The 14,447-nt window shown below is 41.3% G+C and overlaps 1 protein-coding gene across 1 annotated transcript in view; it reads left to right on the top strand.

Moving 5' to 3' along the window:
• The window catches only part of LOC139388060 (pyruvate carboxylase, mitochondrial-like), a 105,101-nt gene that overhangs the window by 28,426 nt on the left and 62,228 nt on the right, over positions 1–14,447 (top strand). Inside the window, exon 9 of the mRNA XM_071134575.1 lies at positions 3,836–3,998. Coding sequence (XP_070990676.1) covers positions 3,836–3,998 — 163 coding nt within the window. The remainder of the gene's footprint in view (positions 1–3,835; positions 3,999–14,447) is intronic.

Below are 14,447 nucleotides of genomic sequence, written 5' to 3' on the forward strand. Positions count from 1 at the left end.
GTCTCTCTTGGCTAAGAGTTGAGGAGAGACTGACTGCATCACTTTTTATAAGAAACATGTTAAATCCCAAATTGTTTGCATAGTCAACTTACACACACAGCTCTGACACACACACTTATGCCACCAGGGGTCTTTTCATAGTCCCCAAATCCAGAACAAATTCAAGAAAATGTACAGTATTATATAGAACCCTTATTGCAGAGAACTTCCATCTCCTATTGCTCAAATAAACAGCAAACCTGGTTTCAAAAAACGGATAAAGCAACCCCTTGCAGCACACCACCTCTCCTCTATTTGACCTAGATCGTTTGTGTGTGTATGCATTGATGTGTAGGCTACGTGTGCCTTTTAAAAAAATGTATCTACTTCTGTCCTTGAGCTCTTGTCTAATGACGTTCTGTATTATGTCATTGTTTTGTGTGGACCCCAGGAAGAGTAGCTGCTGCTTTAGCAACAGCTAATGGGAATCCAAATAAAATAACAAATACCATCTCCACAAAGGAACTCTGGAGCTCTGTCAGTGACCATCAGGTTCTTGGTCTCCTCCCTGACCAAGGCCCTTCTCCCCCGATTGCTCAGTTTGGCCGGGCGCCCAGCTCTAGGAAGGGTCTTGGTGGTTCCAAACTTCAATTTAAGAATGATGGAGGCCGCTGTTTCTTTGGACAATTTCACTGCTGTGTGTGTGTGTGTGTGTGTGTGTGTGTGTGTGTGTCTTTCCAAATCATGTCCAATCAATTGAATTTACCACAGGTGGACTTCAAGTTGTAGAAACATCTCAAGGATCAATGGAAACAGGATGCACCTGAGCTCAATTTTAAATCTCATAGCAAAGGGTCTGAATACTTACGTAAATAAGGTATTTCATATATTTTTTTTAATATATTAGCATACATTTCTAATCTAAACCTGTTTTCGCTTTGTCTTTATGGGGTAGTGTGTGTAGATTGATGAAAACACTTAATCAATTTTAGAACAAGGCTGTAATGAAATGTGGAAAAAGAGAAGGGGTTTAAATACTTAATGCTGTGTATGTATGTATGTGTGTATGTATGTGTGTGTGTATATATGTATATATATATATATATATATATCTATATATATATATATATCACACACACACATACTATGGGTGGAGTGTTGTGCTTTCCCTTCTACATATTCAGGCTTATGGAAGACCTCAATTCTCTCAGCATTTGCACTACTACAATTCTCCTTCCCACTCCTCTCCCTCAATTAAATTCTCTTTCTGCAGTGTGTGTCTACAGCTCAGTCATTATAGGCTGTCTGTCACTGACCCTATAATGGGTTTCAAATCACTGAGTTGTGGCTAGATTGCAGCTGCACATTTGTCTAGTCTGCGAGAAATTAGGAATGGGAAACGCGAGCGGCGAGAGGGAGAAGGGTACTAAACTGGCACACAAGGATGAGGAAAGCTCGTCAACGGATTGATGTGTTGGGGCTGGTTTAAAGATGACCTGGATCTTATCCATATAGCGATGGGGTAAAGCGGAGAGACTTTCAGTGGAAGGATTTTAGGTTATTATGCGGAGAGGGGCATTTTCCCCCACACCAGCGCCGCATGGCATCAGCAATTAAAGTGGAATAGGAAATCAGACTGTATATAGGAACCCCCCCCTTCTCTCTCCCCCTCCCTCCCTCTGCTTCTATCTCATATCACATCTTTGGTTTTGTGCAATGCAGTCTCCTCCGCCTCTCCTCTGTCCTTGTTTCCTTCTGTATTTTTCTTGTTATTGTCCTCTTTCTTTCTTACCACCCCAACACTGTTTGGAACTGTAGCAGAATGTCCGTCTTGTGGTCTCTGGATATAGGAGTTAGATTAGGTAACAGAACAAAGCAGGGACTCACTGTTTACAGCATGTCTGACATGTTTAAAGGGATTACTGCCCCCATTTGTTATGTGTTCGAGACGTTGGTTAAGCTAACACAGTTGTGCATCTTAGATATTTCACAATGCCTAAGTCGAGAAGAAACGTATGAGGCAGAAGCTGCTTATCCCCCCCCCCCCAAGTGATCTCACCAGATGAGCCCTACGCCTGTTGACTTATTTATTATGTTTGAAATGCGGCCACTTACTCCTAAATGAAAGAAACCTCATCAAGTAGATGAAACGTATGACCGGGTACTCGTCTGTTGAGAATGAACACCGCTACATAAATGTCATGTTCCAGGCTGCAACTAAATTATACAATTGCGCAATTATCTTACAATGAACACTTTAGTTTGACCCTGTTTGTAGAGAGATTCTTTGTCTTACTTTGTAAGTGCTTTTTCTACATCAAATGTATTGCCTGGGGAAGAGTATTCCTGTTTTAGATAGGTTTGTATTTGGTTATTCATGATCTTATGATTTATATTTGCGTACAATTTGGTGATGGGGAAACTTTGCCAACAAAGAAATAATGGTATAAATTAAATGCAAGTATGAAAATATTGTTGTCATTTATTCTCGGCCTGTACAGTTCTTCCTGCATTTGGTTCTGTCGGTTTGGAAGATATTCTGTCTTTATGACAGAGTATCCAGTCTACTCCAAGGCCTGAAATTATCTTTGTCATGTCTTGTATTAAAACATTTGGCCTGTGTGTTTGAGAGTTCATAAAGTGTGTCACTACCAGTCAAAATAATTCAATTTCATAGCTAGGTTTCCATTGAACTGGTGACAAATTTTTCAAACAAATTCACAAAGAAAATCTGCACTTTTTCCCACTGTTGGTGTTTCCACCAAATGGACTAAAAATCAGTGTGAGAAGACTTAGTGCACACAATGTACTTTTTCGCTTATGTTTTCATGTACCGAATAAAAATGTTAAGTTCAATGCGTTTCCATCGCATTTTCAATTTTTTGTCAAGCATCTATCAATTCACCAGTCAGACCCTCAAAGTTTATTGGAAAGGAGCATGAAGAACATGTGCACTTTCACCACCCTGTGCAGTTAATCATACTTATCTTTAGCCTAATAAATTGCATCATTTCCTCAGTCGTAGTGGGAGGACCACACACCATTTCGTGTGACTAAGTTTACTTTGATATGGTGGATATGATGGGCATTACCCCTGCTATTTCGCTCAGAATTACTTTTACAGACTCACAGATCCCACCATGTTGAACAAATAAATGATTTGTCGGCTTTTATTAAATTGTATCGAAACGACCTGGTTCCATCACAGCTGTCTTTAAAAAAAATGTTTTTGATACGGTATGACTTAATGCGCATAACTGGATGGAAATGTGGTTTGATACAAACAATTTCCAGCCAAGACACTTCGTTACTTTTTAATGTTGAACATCACTAATTTAAGAAACTGTGTCCCTTCCTCTTCATTTAGTAACAACATATTCCCTCAGCCTGGAGGCACAGACATGCACATATGCTTTTTAGCCAGTCAAAGAGGAGTAGAAAAGTGGTATCATAAACTTGGATTTGTTTTCTCTATGACCAGTAAAAAACATTCCTGCATATCGTTTGGAGCCCTAAGTTCAAATGACCAGAATTGATTCTCTACACCTTTTTCTTAATTAGAATGAAATGGACAATCACTTCTGTTAATGTAACAAGTTTTTTTTTTTTTTTTTTTTTCTTTAACTTCACTGAAGGTGTTTTCATGAACCCAATATCACGTTTTGAAATGGAAAGGTGTTGAACTCGCATCTTCACATCAGTTGTGAAAGTCACCACCACGTCTGTGCATCATGTAGGGGAATAGACATGCTGGGCTGGTTACTTTAGGCACAACAGAGTGCATTTTCTTGTGTTTTCCTTGTCAATTTTGACAGTAAAATGATCTTTTTACTCTCCCCCTTCTTTCTCCTGTCAGTGTGGACCTGGTTCATGCTCAGCTGCGTGTGTGTGAGGGGCGTAGCCTGCCAGAGCTGGGCCTGAAGCAGGATAAGATCCGGATCAATGGCTTCGCCATCCAATGCCGTGTGACCACAGAGGACCCTGCCCGCGGCTTCCAGCCTGACACTGGACGGCTAGAGGTAAGCAACAGCTCTCCACCTCCCTGCAGGCTACTGCCACTCAGTTATAATGGGCTGCATTCTCTCACTCGGTGTAGGGCCAAAAGGTTTCCTAACCATGAGCCCTGATAGAATTATTGGCCAGACTTTTTCCTGTTTGGACTCATGTCACATGGGCAGGAGGAAAAACTCCTGGCCCTAGTTATGCATGTCAATTTTGTTAGGATAGTAAGGTATTTGATGGCAGCAGATGTAAATCCATGACCAGTGAGTTTTCAGACATTTTGCGTTAAATCAGTGGCATCAAATGCCACACGGCAATGTAGAATGATGAGTAGTCCTACATGGTGTATGTCTGACTGTATTCAACAACTAGTCTAACCACGTCCCTTAATTCCTGAGACTAGTCTGATGACATATGAATGTGGGCAATTATTACTTCATTCCTCAGTAATTTGAGACTGCTAGATGATTTTTTTCCTTCCATGAGAACGGCGTTCTCCTTGAAATGTAAGGTCCAATGCAGCGGTTTTCATCTCGATAGCAAATAATTTGAGGGAAAATTCAGTACCTTGCAATGATAGTTATAAATTAAATTATTCAAAAAGAAACAAAAATGGCTTCATAGCAAAGAACAATTTCTGAAGCGAGAATTTAGCTAGGACTGTCTGGGGGAGGGGAAAACAGAAAATGAGTTGTTATTGGCAGAGGTTTGCATCTTCTTTGATTGGTCTATTAAGTAATTTACTTCATGGTGATGTCCCCACGGAAGGCCATCCAACTCCATCCAACCACAACAGGCTAAAATTGCAGGCTTTCTTTCCAAACAGCCCTAACACTAAAAGGGCGTTATCGTTTTCACAGTATTATTCCAAACTCAAGTGTGGAAATATTTAAAAAATCACAGGAATTATGTTTTTGACTGCATCAAGGTGCTGGGGAAGTGGTAATATTACTTTCTAATTCCACAGTTCTGACAGTTAAGGATGTATCAAAGCCATTTTATTCTTTGTTTTTACTTTCATGACTTCAAAGACTTTCTCAAAGCACCCTGTAGGATTTGGAGAACTGCCTGTCTGAATGGAGGGAGGAGGAGAGTTTGAAATGCAGTTTTGGCCTTTGCTATCCTTCCTCTAATTGAAAGGCAATATTATGTAGCCATAATTATTTTCCATTAGAGATTTAGGAGACTATTGGCTAGATTAAAGGGGTTGCAAATTGTAGTTCGAATGCAGCAGGTGATGGGTAGAGCATATATATCGACAGATGCGTTATGGATGGGCATCACGTGAAATCAATAGGTGTAGAGTGGACACTGATGGGTGAAATGCAGTGTGAATGTCTCAATGCTGGCCAGGGACAGGCTGGTAGATGAGGTAAACACTACAGACAGGTTCTCCACTCTCTTACTCTACTTCTCTCTACTCTCTCACTCTGCGTTTGTCTGAATGAGGGCTGGCTTTGATCCCTCGCCAGTCTGCAACTCAATGTCACCCTTTTTTTCTCTCTCACTCTGCTTTCCTAGACATTGTGAGAGGAATAAGAATGTTTGTGCAAAAAGAATGAAACAAAACAACTTGTCACATTCCCATTTACAAGTTGCTTACATCTAGTAAAGCCTGGGAAGAGGTAGGGGTGTAGCAAAATAGACCCATAACAGCAAAGATCCACCACCATATTTTACAGTAGGTATGGGGTACTTTTCAACTTATGCATCCTTATTTTGATAAGAAACCCACCACTGGTGAGCAAGTTTTTATTTATCTGAGCAATTGTATTAGTATAAAAAAAAAAAAAATTTGGGGGGGGGGGGGAGCATACAATATAGCTTAGTTTTCTTTCTTTTTTTTCTCAGCTTTATCAAGGATGCCAATCATTTGTTACCTGACTAGGTAGCAGCAGTAGCCAGAGTCAGGATGAACTAGCTAGCTAGTTAGGTAGCTAACCAAAAAATATAAAATGGTAATAATCAGTCTGCATTTATTGCTGTTATAGTAAAGTGTCCTAGTTGTTCCATCGTATGGTTCTAAATCCTGAATCCATCGATACTATTTGACTTGGTGCAGCCGGGCTTGGACCGTGTGCCCCTAGGTAGAAGTTAATTTGAATAGCCAGGTGCATGTGTGTCTCATTGGCTCAGCTGGCAAATCAGCAGTTTTTCTGCAGTATGCCTAAACCACTGTTTCCCAACAGGACAATTTAAAAAAAGTTATTTTATTTAACTAGGCAAGCCAGTTAAGAACCAATTCTTAGTTACAATAACGGCCTGGCAAAAGACCTGAGGGGACGGGGACTGGGATAAAAAAAACATCCAAATACAAAACACACATCACGACAAGAGAACACTACATAAAGACCAAAGACAACACAACATGGTAGCAACACAACATGGTAGTAGCACAACACAACACACAAACATTATCAAATCACATTTTATTTGTCACATACACATGGTTAGCAGATGTTAATGCGAGTGTAGCGAAATGCTTGTGCTTCTAGTTCCGATAATGCAGTAATAACCAACGAGTAATCTAGCTAACAATTCCAAAACTACTACCTTATAGACACAAGTGTAAGGGGATAAAGAATATGTACATAAAGATATATGAATGAGTGATGGTACAGAGCGGCATAGGCAAGATACAGTAGATGGTATTGAGTGCAGTATATACATATGAGATGAGTATGTAAACAAAGTGGCATAGTTTAAAGTGGCTAGTGATACATGTATTACATAAAGATGCAGTAGATGATATAGAGTACAGTATATACGTATACCCTACATTATTCATCTCATATGTATGTAAACATTATATTAGGTAGCATTGTTTAAAGTGGCTAGTGATATATTTTACATTTCCCTTCAATTCCCATTATTAAAGTGGCTGGAGTTGAGTCAGTGTCAGTGTGTTGGCAGCAGCCACTCAGTGTTAGTGGTGGCTGTTTAACAGTCTGATGGCCTTGAGATAGAAGCTGTTTTTCAGTCTCTCGGTCCCAGCTTTGATGCACCTGTACTGACCTCGCCTTCTGGATGATAGCGGGGTGAACAGGCAGTGGCTCAGGTGGTTGTTGTCCTTGATGATCTTTATGGCCTTCCTGTGACATCGGGTGGTGTAGGTGTCCTGGAGGGCAGGTAGTTTGCCCCCGGTGATGCGTTGTGCAGACCTCACCACCCTCTGGAGAGCCTTACGGTTGTGGGCGGAGCAGTTGCCATACCAGGGCACAGACAACAGCACAAAGGGCAAGAAGGTAGAGACAACAATACATCATGCAAATTAGCCACAACTGTCATTAAGTGTCCATGATTGAGTCTTTCAATGAAGAGATTGCGATAAAACTGTCCAGTTTGAGTGTTTTGTTGCAGCTCGTTCCAGTTGCTAGCTGCAGCGAACTGAATAGACGAGCGACCCAGGGATGTGTGTGCTTTGCGGACCTTTAACAGAATGTGACTGGCACAACGGGTGTTGTATGTGGAGGATGAGGGCTGCAGTAGATATCTCAGATAGGGGGGAGTGAGGCTTAAGAGTTTTTTTTATTATAAATAAGCATCAACCAGTGGGTCTTGCAACAGGTATACAGAGATGACCAGTTTACAGAGAAGTATAGAGTGCAGTGATGTGTCCTATAAGGAGCATTGGTGGCAAATCTGATTGCTGAATGGTAAACAACATCTCGCTGCTCGAGAGCACCCTTACCTCCTGGTCTATAAATAATTTGTCCATAATCTACCATGGATAGGATGGTCATCTGAATCGGGTTTAGTTTGGTAGCTGCGGTGAAAGAGGAGCAATTTACGATAGAGGAACCAAGTCTAGATTTAACTGTAGCCTGCAGCTTTGATATGTGATGAGAGTAGGACAGTGTACTGTCTAGCCATACTCCCAAAACTTGTATGCGGTGACTACCTCAAGCTCTAAACCCTCAGAGGTAGTAATCACACCTGTGGGGAGAGGGGCATTCCTCTTACTGAACCACCTAACATGTTCTGAACACCTCCTAAACAAAGGTAGAGAAAGATTTTTGGACACTAAGAAAGCTTTGTTGTAGCGCATTTAACACAATCTGGCGAGGGGTCAGCTCAGTTTGAGACTATCTGCATATAAATGGATGAGAGCTTCCTACTGCCTGAGCTATGTTGATGTAAATTGAGAAGAGCGTGGGGGCCTAGGATCGAGCCTTGGGGTACTCCCTTGGTGACAAGCTGTGGCTGAGACATTAGATTTTCTGACTTTATACACTGCACTCTTTGAGAGGGGTAGTTAGCAAACCAGGCCAAAGACCCCTAAGACACCAATACTCCTTATCTGGCCCAAAATAATGGAATGGTCTACCATATCAAAAGCTTTGGCTAAGTCAATAAAAATAGCAGCACAATATTGCTTAGAATCAAGGGCAATGGTGACATCATTGAGGACCTTTATGGTTGCAATGACACATCCATAACCTGAGCGGAAACCAGATTGCATACCAGAGAGAATACTATAGACCTCAAAGCCAGTCTGTTGATTATTCCAAGTTTTTCCAACCCTTTTGATAAACAGGGCAAAATAGAAATAGGCCTATAACAGTTAGGATTAGCTTGATCTTCCCCCTTTTAAATAAAGGACGAACCGTGGCTACCTTCCAAACAATGGAAACCTCCCCAGAAAGGAGAGAGGCTTGGCGATGATAGGGACAGCAACCTTAAGGTATGAAAGGGTCTAAACCATCTGATCCAGATGTTTTTTTGGGGGTTAAGTTTCAGGAGCTCCTCTAGCACCTCGGACTCAGTGACTGCCTGCAGGGAGAAACTTTGTAGCGGGTCAGGGGAAAAAGAGGTGCATCGGGGCTAGAGGCATTAGAAGGGGTGGGATATGAGGAAATGTTGGACGGGCAAGGAGGCATGGCTGAGTCAAATTGGAATCCTGACTTAATGAAGTGGTGATTTTTAAAGTGCTCAGCCGTGTGCTTGTCAGTATCAACCACTATAAGGGACATGGGCAGCTGTGAGGAGGAGAGTTTATTCTCCAAGCAGGGGCACAGAAAAGCTGCTTTTTAACATTAATTATAATTTTAGAAATATTTTTTTATATTTTCATTTTAGGTAATATTCCATAGAAATCTGGTACACTGGATGGATACTTGAATATTTGTCAATGGTTCTGTAGGAAATTACTGCCATTGGATCAGGTTACTTTGTCAGGTTGTCAGTATTCAAGTCCAGGACTTGGACTCAAGTCACAATTTTTGTGATTCGTGACTCGACCAGTGGTGACTTGGACTCTGACTTGACCAGTCAGAATGTCTCTCTCCATTGCATAATTCATGGCAATAGCTACTGTATTAGCTAGGCCTACTAATTTGGAATGCTGTAAGTCAGCTTACTCCCTACATTATGAAATGTAGCTTCAAAGATTGTTGGATGGCAGCTTTGTCTGCCAAGGGTCTCGCGACTTGGCTAAGACTGGCCCGTGTTCACACAGGCATTTGTTAACCACGGTTAAGAATTTAAAAAAAAAAAAAAATTTTAAGAGCTGGGCTAAGGATTCACACTTGTATTCCAAAGCCCTGGGCTAACGGACAAATGCACATGCGACTAACATTCCATCTCTGTCCACGACCAATGTTATAAGCAATAAGGAACACATTATTTCCTCTTGATTCTAGCCTAGCATTTGATTTCCAACATTGATGGTCTGTATAAATCTTGCTGCCTGCCCCTACGACCTTGGAAACAATGTTTCACTTTTGAAATGTGATCTCGCCCCATATGCTGTGCAAGGACGAGAAACTTTTCTGATCCAGGCAAAATCGTGCAACAATATTATTATGGATAGTTTGGACACCTAATCATTCAAGGGTTTTTCTTTATTTCTACTATTTTCTACATTGTAGAATAGAATTGAAGACATCAAAACTATGAAATAACACATTGAATCATGTAACACAAAAAGTGTTAAACTAATCAATTTTATATTATTCAAAGTAGTCTTGCTCCGTTTTATTTTTTCTTGATCTCCAGTATTTTCCACAACTAGTCAAATTTATTTTTCATGTCTGACTTCTCCTTTTACCTCCTGAGCAACCAGTGAACATTCCCCCATTTTGAGTTTTTCATATCCTCTGAATCCATTTTGCTGTCACATTTGGAGTTTATAACCAATTTATTGATGTGATTATATGCTGTAGGTCAGGCCCTATTGGTCACGTGCATGCGACGCATTCATGTGTCATGTTAAAGGAGCTAGGGAATGTTTTTCCGAAACAAATTAGGGATTTCAGTAACAACTTTTTGGTCAGTAATGGCTTTAGTTATGTTGCAGCTTCAGCAACACGGACAGAGCGATACACACTGATGTTCTGTGGTGGTCGCTACAGCAGGGAGGAGAGGGAGACAACTGGTGCTAGTCACGCAGCAAGTAGTACTCCCTCTAGTCACATGTGTCTTAATCAAACAGAGCGCTTAAAGCGTCAGACAAGCTTAGTGCATGTAGTTGATTTGATTAAAACACATAGGATGTGTCTATATATGGAAAAATACACTAAAATTTTGACCTATCGATTTGTCAAAAGAATACATGACTCTTGGTCGGGTAAGATTATTATTTTTTTTGTCTGGGACAGCCTGATCACATTACATGTATAGCAGAACACACAGCCTCAGTTTATGATAGTGCAACATTAAATCACAGTACAGATTAACATTTCTGTAGAAAGGGTTATTGAAAAAATATATATAGGTTGGAACTCTTGCTGTTAAAATACAATACATTGTTATTCTTAACTGGAATTGTCAATTCTATACTCCTGTTAATTTACCAATTCAATTAGGTTACCCTTAGTCTGTTAAATCAGGATTTGTAAGATACTGATAGAAAATAAAACAGAGGCCCAGTCTACCAAAGTTGAATGTTTATTCACGGAACGTTCTGACGTGTACAGGACCTTCAATTTATAGTGACACACATACTTCCACACCAACCATCAAATCCGCACGCCAATAGAGCCTAGGGGAGTACGTGAGAATAGTGTCTTCCTACCCTCCCCTAAGATAGGGAGAGACCTGGGACTGGGAAGTTCTCAGTGTCCCAGCCAAGGTCGCCCCGGATCTGGCTCAGACAGTCTGTTCTCAAAACACTAGACACATTGTTCCCAAAACGTTGATTCTGACTAAAACCAATCAAATACATTTCATACAATCACATGGTTTCAGACCTATGGTTCCAGGACTGTAACATTCTAATAATTTATTAAAACACATTTCCTTATCATGAATGAACTGATTCATCACATAGATGTAGACCAGAAAACAGCGCACACGCACTGTCCTAATGAGAGGTCTGTGGCTGGTTGAAGTTTAACAAGTATGTCTATTCTGGGCTCAGTTTGACAGTGCAACCCCAAGGTCAGGCTCAGTACGGTGTCTGTTCTGTACTTGGTTTTTAAGTATGCCAGAGTTGAGAACCATGACTCACATAGGTATGTGGTGCAAAACTGGATCAGAACATCTACTGCTTTCTCAGTCAGGCAGGAGACCGTTTCCTGCTGTAGATGAGCAACTCAGAAGTGAGTGTGTTTGCCTCAAAGTATTCTGTTTCAATCAGTTTATTCCAGTTCAGAATTTAAAAAATGACTTTTTTAACAGCAACAGTTCCAACCTAGACTAATTTCTACAGTAAGTTGTATAGCAGGCCTGCTCACTGTTACTCAGTTAGCTAGCTTTGGCTAATGTTAGCTAGCTAGCTCTTAGTTGTGCACAAGGGAAATGCTTCAAATAAACTCACATACATTCCTATGAGAGAGAGTACTTCCTTATTTCTGTTTATCACCTGTTATAAAATGACAACAATGCCTTGCTATAGCTGACTTTTCCCATTTAAGCACTGTTTCCTGATGCATTCTGCCCCTTCTGAGAACTCTGATGTTTGGTCAGGATGCAATGTTTCAATTTGTTCGTTTTGAGATTCATTACTAAGCACTTCCCCACTCTAAACACACGGGCTTTTCCTCGTTATTTGTCAAAGTTTGTATGAAATCAAGAGAAACTCATCGCTGTATTTGCGTTTTCATAATTTAGCTCAGTTAGAACTTGTGGCTAGCTTGAGTTCATTTGATGACAGCGGAGCGTGATGGCTAGTGGGAATGACAAGTCAGTGGCTGATGCCTTGTTCAAAACCACTGGGAACTCTGACTTGGATTACCATTCAAATAGATTTTCCCAACTCGGAATTCCAACTCTGGAACTCTGGCCACTTTCTGGAGCTCAGACTTTACGACCTGAAGATTACTGACCTCATGATTTGACGTCGTATTTTTCAGAGTTAACAGTTGATTTGAACGCTGCATAACGGCGCATCTGCTGCTGAACGAGCACCAGCGTGTGGGTCGCAAAGTGAGATTCAAGAGAACTGCAAAAAAGAAAAATGGTAAAGCACATGGGCATCTTCCTCGCACAGCCAAACCGAGCAGGCACAGCCAAACCGAGCAGGCACAGCCAAGCCGAGCAGGCACAGCCAAGCCGAGCAGGCACAGCCAAGCCGAGCAGGCACAGCCAAGCCGAGCAGGCACACCGCTGATGAACAGAGGGCAGTTGCACTTGGCCAAATCAATTCCAGTAATTAATTAAATAATTATACATTTTACTGAAACGTCATGACCCACCATTAACAGGTCTGTGACCCACCATTAACAGGTCTGTGACCCATTTGGGGTCGCGACCCATACTTTAAGAAAGGCTGCAGTCTAGAATGCAAATGTAGTCGTCTTGCACAGAACCCAAACCGGCTGTGCGCCATTGTGCGTAAATGTATTTTGTCCCCCCACACCAAACGCTATCACGACACGCAGGTTAAAATGTCAAAACAAACTCTGAACCAATTATATTAATTTGGGGACAGGTCGAAAAACAAACATTTATGGCTAGTTAGCTTGCACTTGCTAGCTAATTTGTCCTATTTAGCTAGCTTGCTGTTGATAGCTAATTTGTCCTGGGATATAAACATTGAGTTGTTACTTTACCTGAAATGCACAAGGTCCTCTACTCCGACAATTAATCCACACATAAAACAGTCAAATCATTTCTAGACCTCTCTCTTCCTTCCAGGCTTTTTCTTCTCTTGACTTTATATTGCGATTGGCAACTTTCATGAATTAGGTGCATTACCGCCACCGACCTCGTTCGTCTTTCAGTCGTGGGTATAACCAATGAGGAGATGGCACGTGGGTACCTGCTTCTATACACCAATGAGGAGATGGGAGAGGTGGGACTTGCAGCGTGATCTGTGTCAAATAGAACTTTATTTTTTTTAGCCCTTGGCAATGCAGACGCTCGTGAGCAGTGTGGGTGCAATTAAATAATATAGATTTCTAAATGTATTTTGCAGTGCACGCTACACGAGCGGTGTAGTCAGCCTGTGAGTAGGACTGCAATAATGATATGGTGTGTGCCCTCATCCGTTTTGGGAGTCGCGCAAGAGTTGATTCCTTCCGACTCCAATCACAGGAGTCGGACTTGTTTGGAAGAAGTTAGCCAGCCTGCATAGCAACCGCTGTTGCTATGAGGGCTCCCGAGTGGTGTAGCATTCTAAGTCACTGCATCTCAAGTTTTTGCACGGATTAAAGTGTTTTGTTTTTTTTACCTTGGAGAAAATTATATAAATGTACTTCAAATTGCTTGCAGAACGCATCACAAGCACATGCATATATTTACCGTCTTTCGGATGGGATGTTAAATGGGTGTCCTGATCCCATGGCACTTATCGTAGGAGTAGGGGTGTTAACCCCGGTGTCCTGGCTAAATTCCCAATCTGGCCCTCAAACCATCACGGTCACCTAATAATCCCCAGTTTACAATTGGCTCATTCATCCCCCTCCTCTCCCCTGTAACTATTCCCCAGGTCGTTGCTGCAAATGAGAATGTGTTCTCAGTCAACTTACCTGGTAAAATAATGGATAAATAAAATGCAAATTATGTTTAAGTGCAGCTTTTGTGATAGTAAAGTCCCCCACCCTATTTTGGAAGTGTTTCTGGGGCTAGCCCCAAAGTCGTTGCTAATCCTGCTCCGGAGCATGGCTAGCTAGTCCCGGGCTAAGGTTGGCACCAGCCCACTTTGCAATGTGCAAGTGTGAACACTCAGAGGCTCTTAGCCCTGGGCTAAGGTGTGGATGATGACTCGGACTCCAACACTTGGGACTTGACTCAAGGTTTAGGGACTTGACTACAACACTGTGTTTAGGATTACTTCACAAAAATTTAACACATCTCCATTGTATGGGCAGAATGGTTGAATTTAGGCAAGTTGCTACAATTTATGCAATAAATGGGAATTGGAACAGTATCTCCTGTCAGCATTCCAAATGGAACTTTTGTGTTATTTGTGGCATAAGAATGTAGGCGATCACCTGAGAATTATACCTGAAGTGACATTATGCTGGAAAGAACATTTTAGATTTGATTCATGATCTCATGTATTCCCCACCATTGTGGTGGTA

Source organism: Oncorhynchus clarkii, chromosome 29, assembly GCF_045791955.1.
Source record: "Oncorhynchus clarkii lewisi isolate Uvic-CL-2024 chromosome 29, UVic_Ocla_1.0, whole genome shotgun sequence".
Lineage (NCBI taxonomy): Eukaryota > Metazoa > Chordata > Actinopteri > Salmoniformes > Salmonidae > Oncorhynchus > Oncorhynchus clarkii.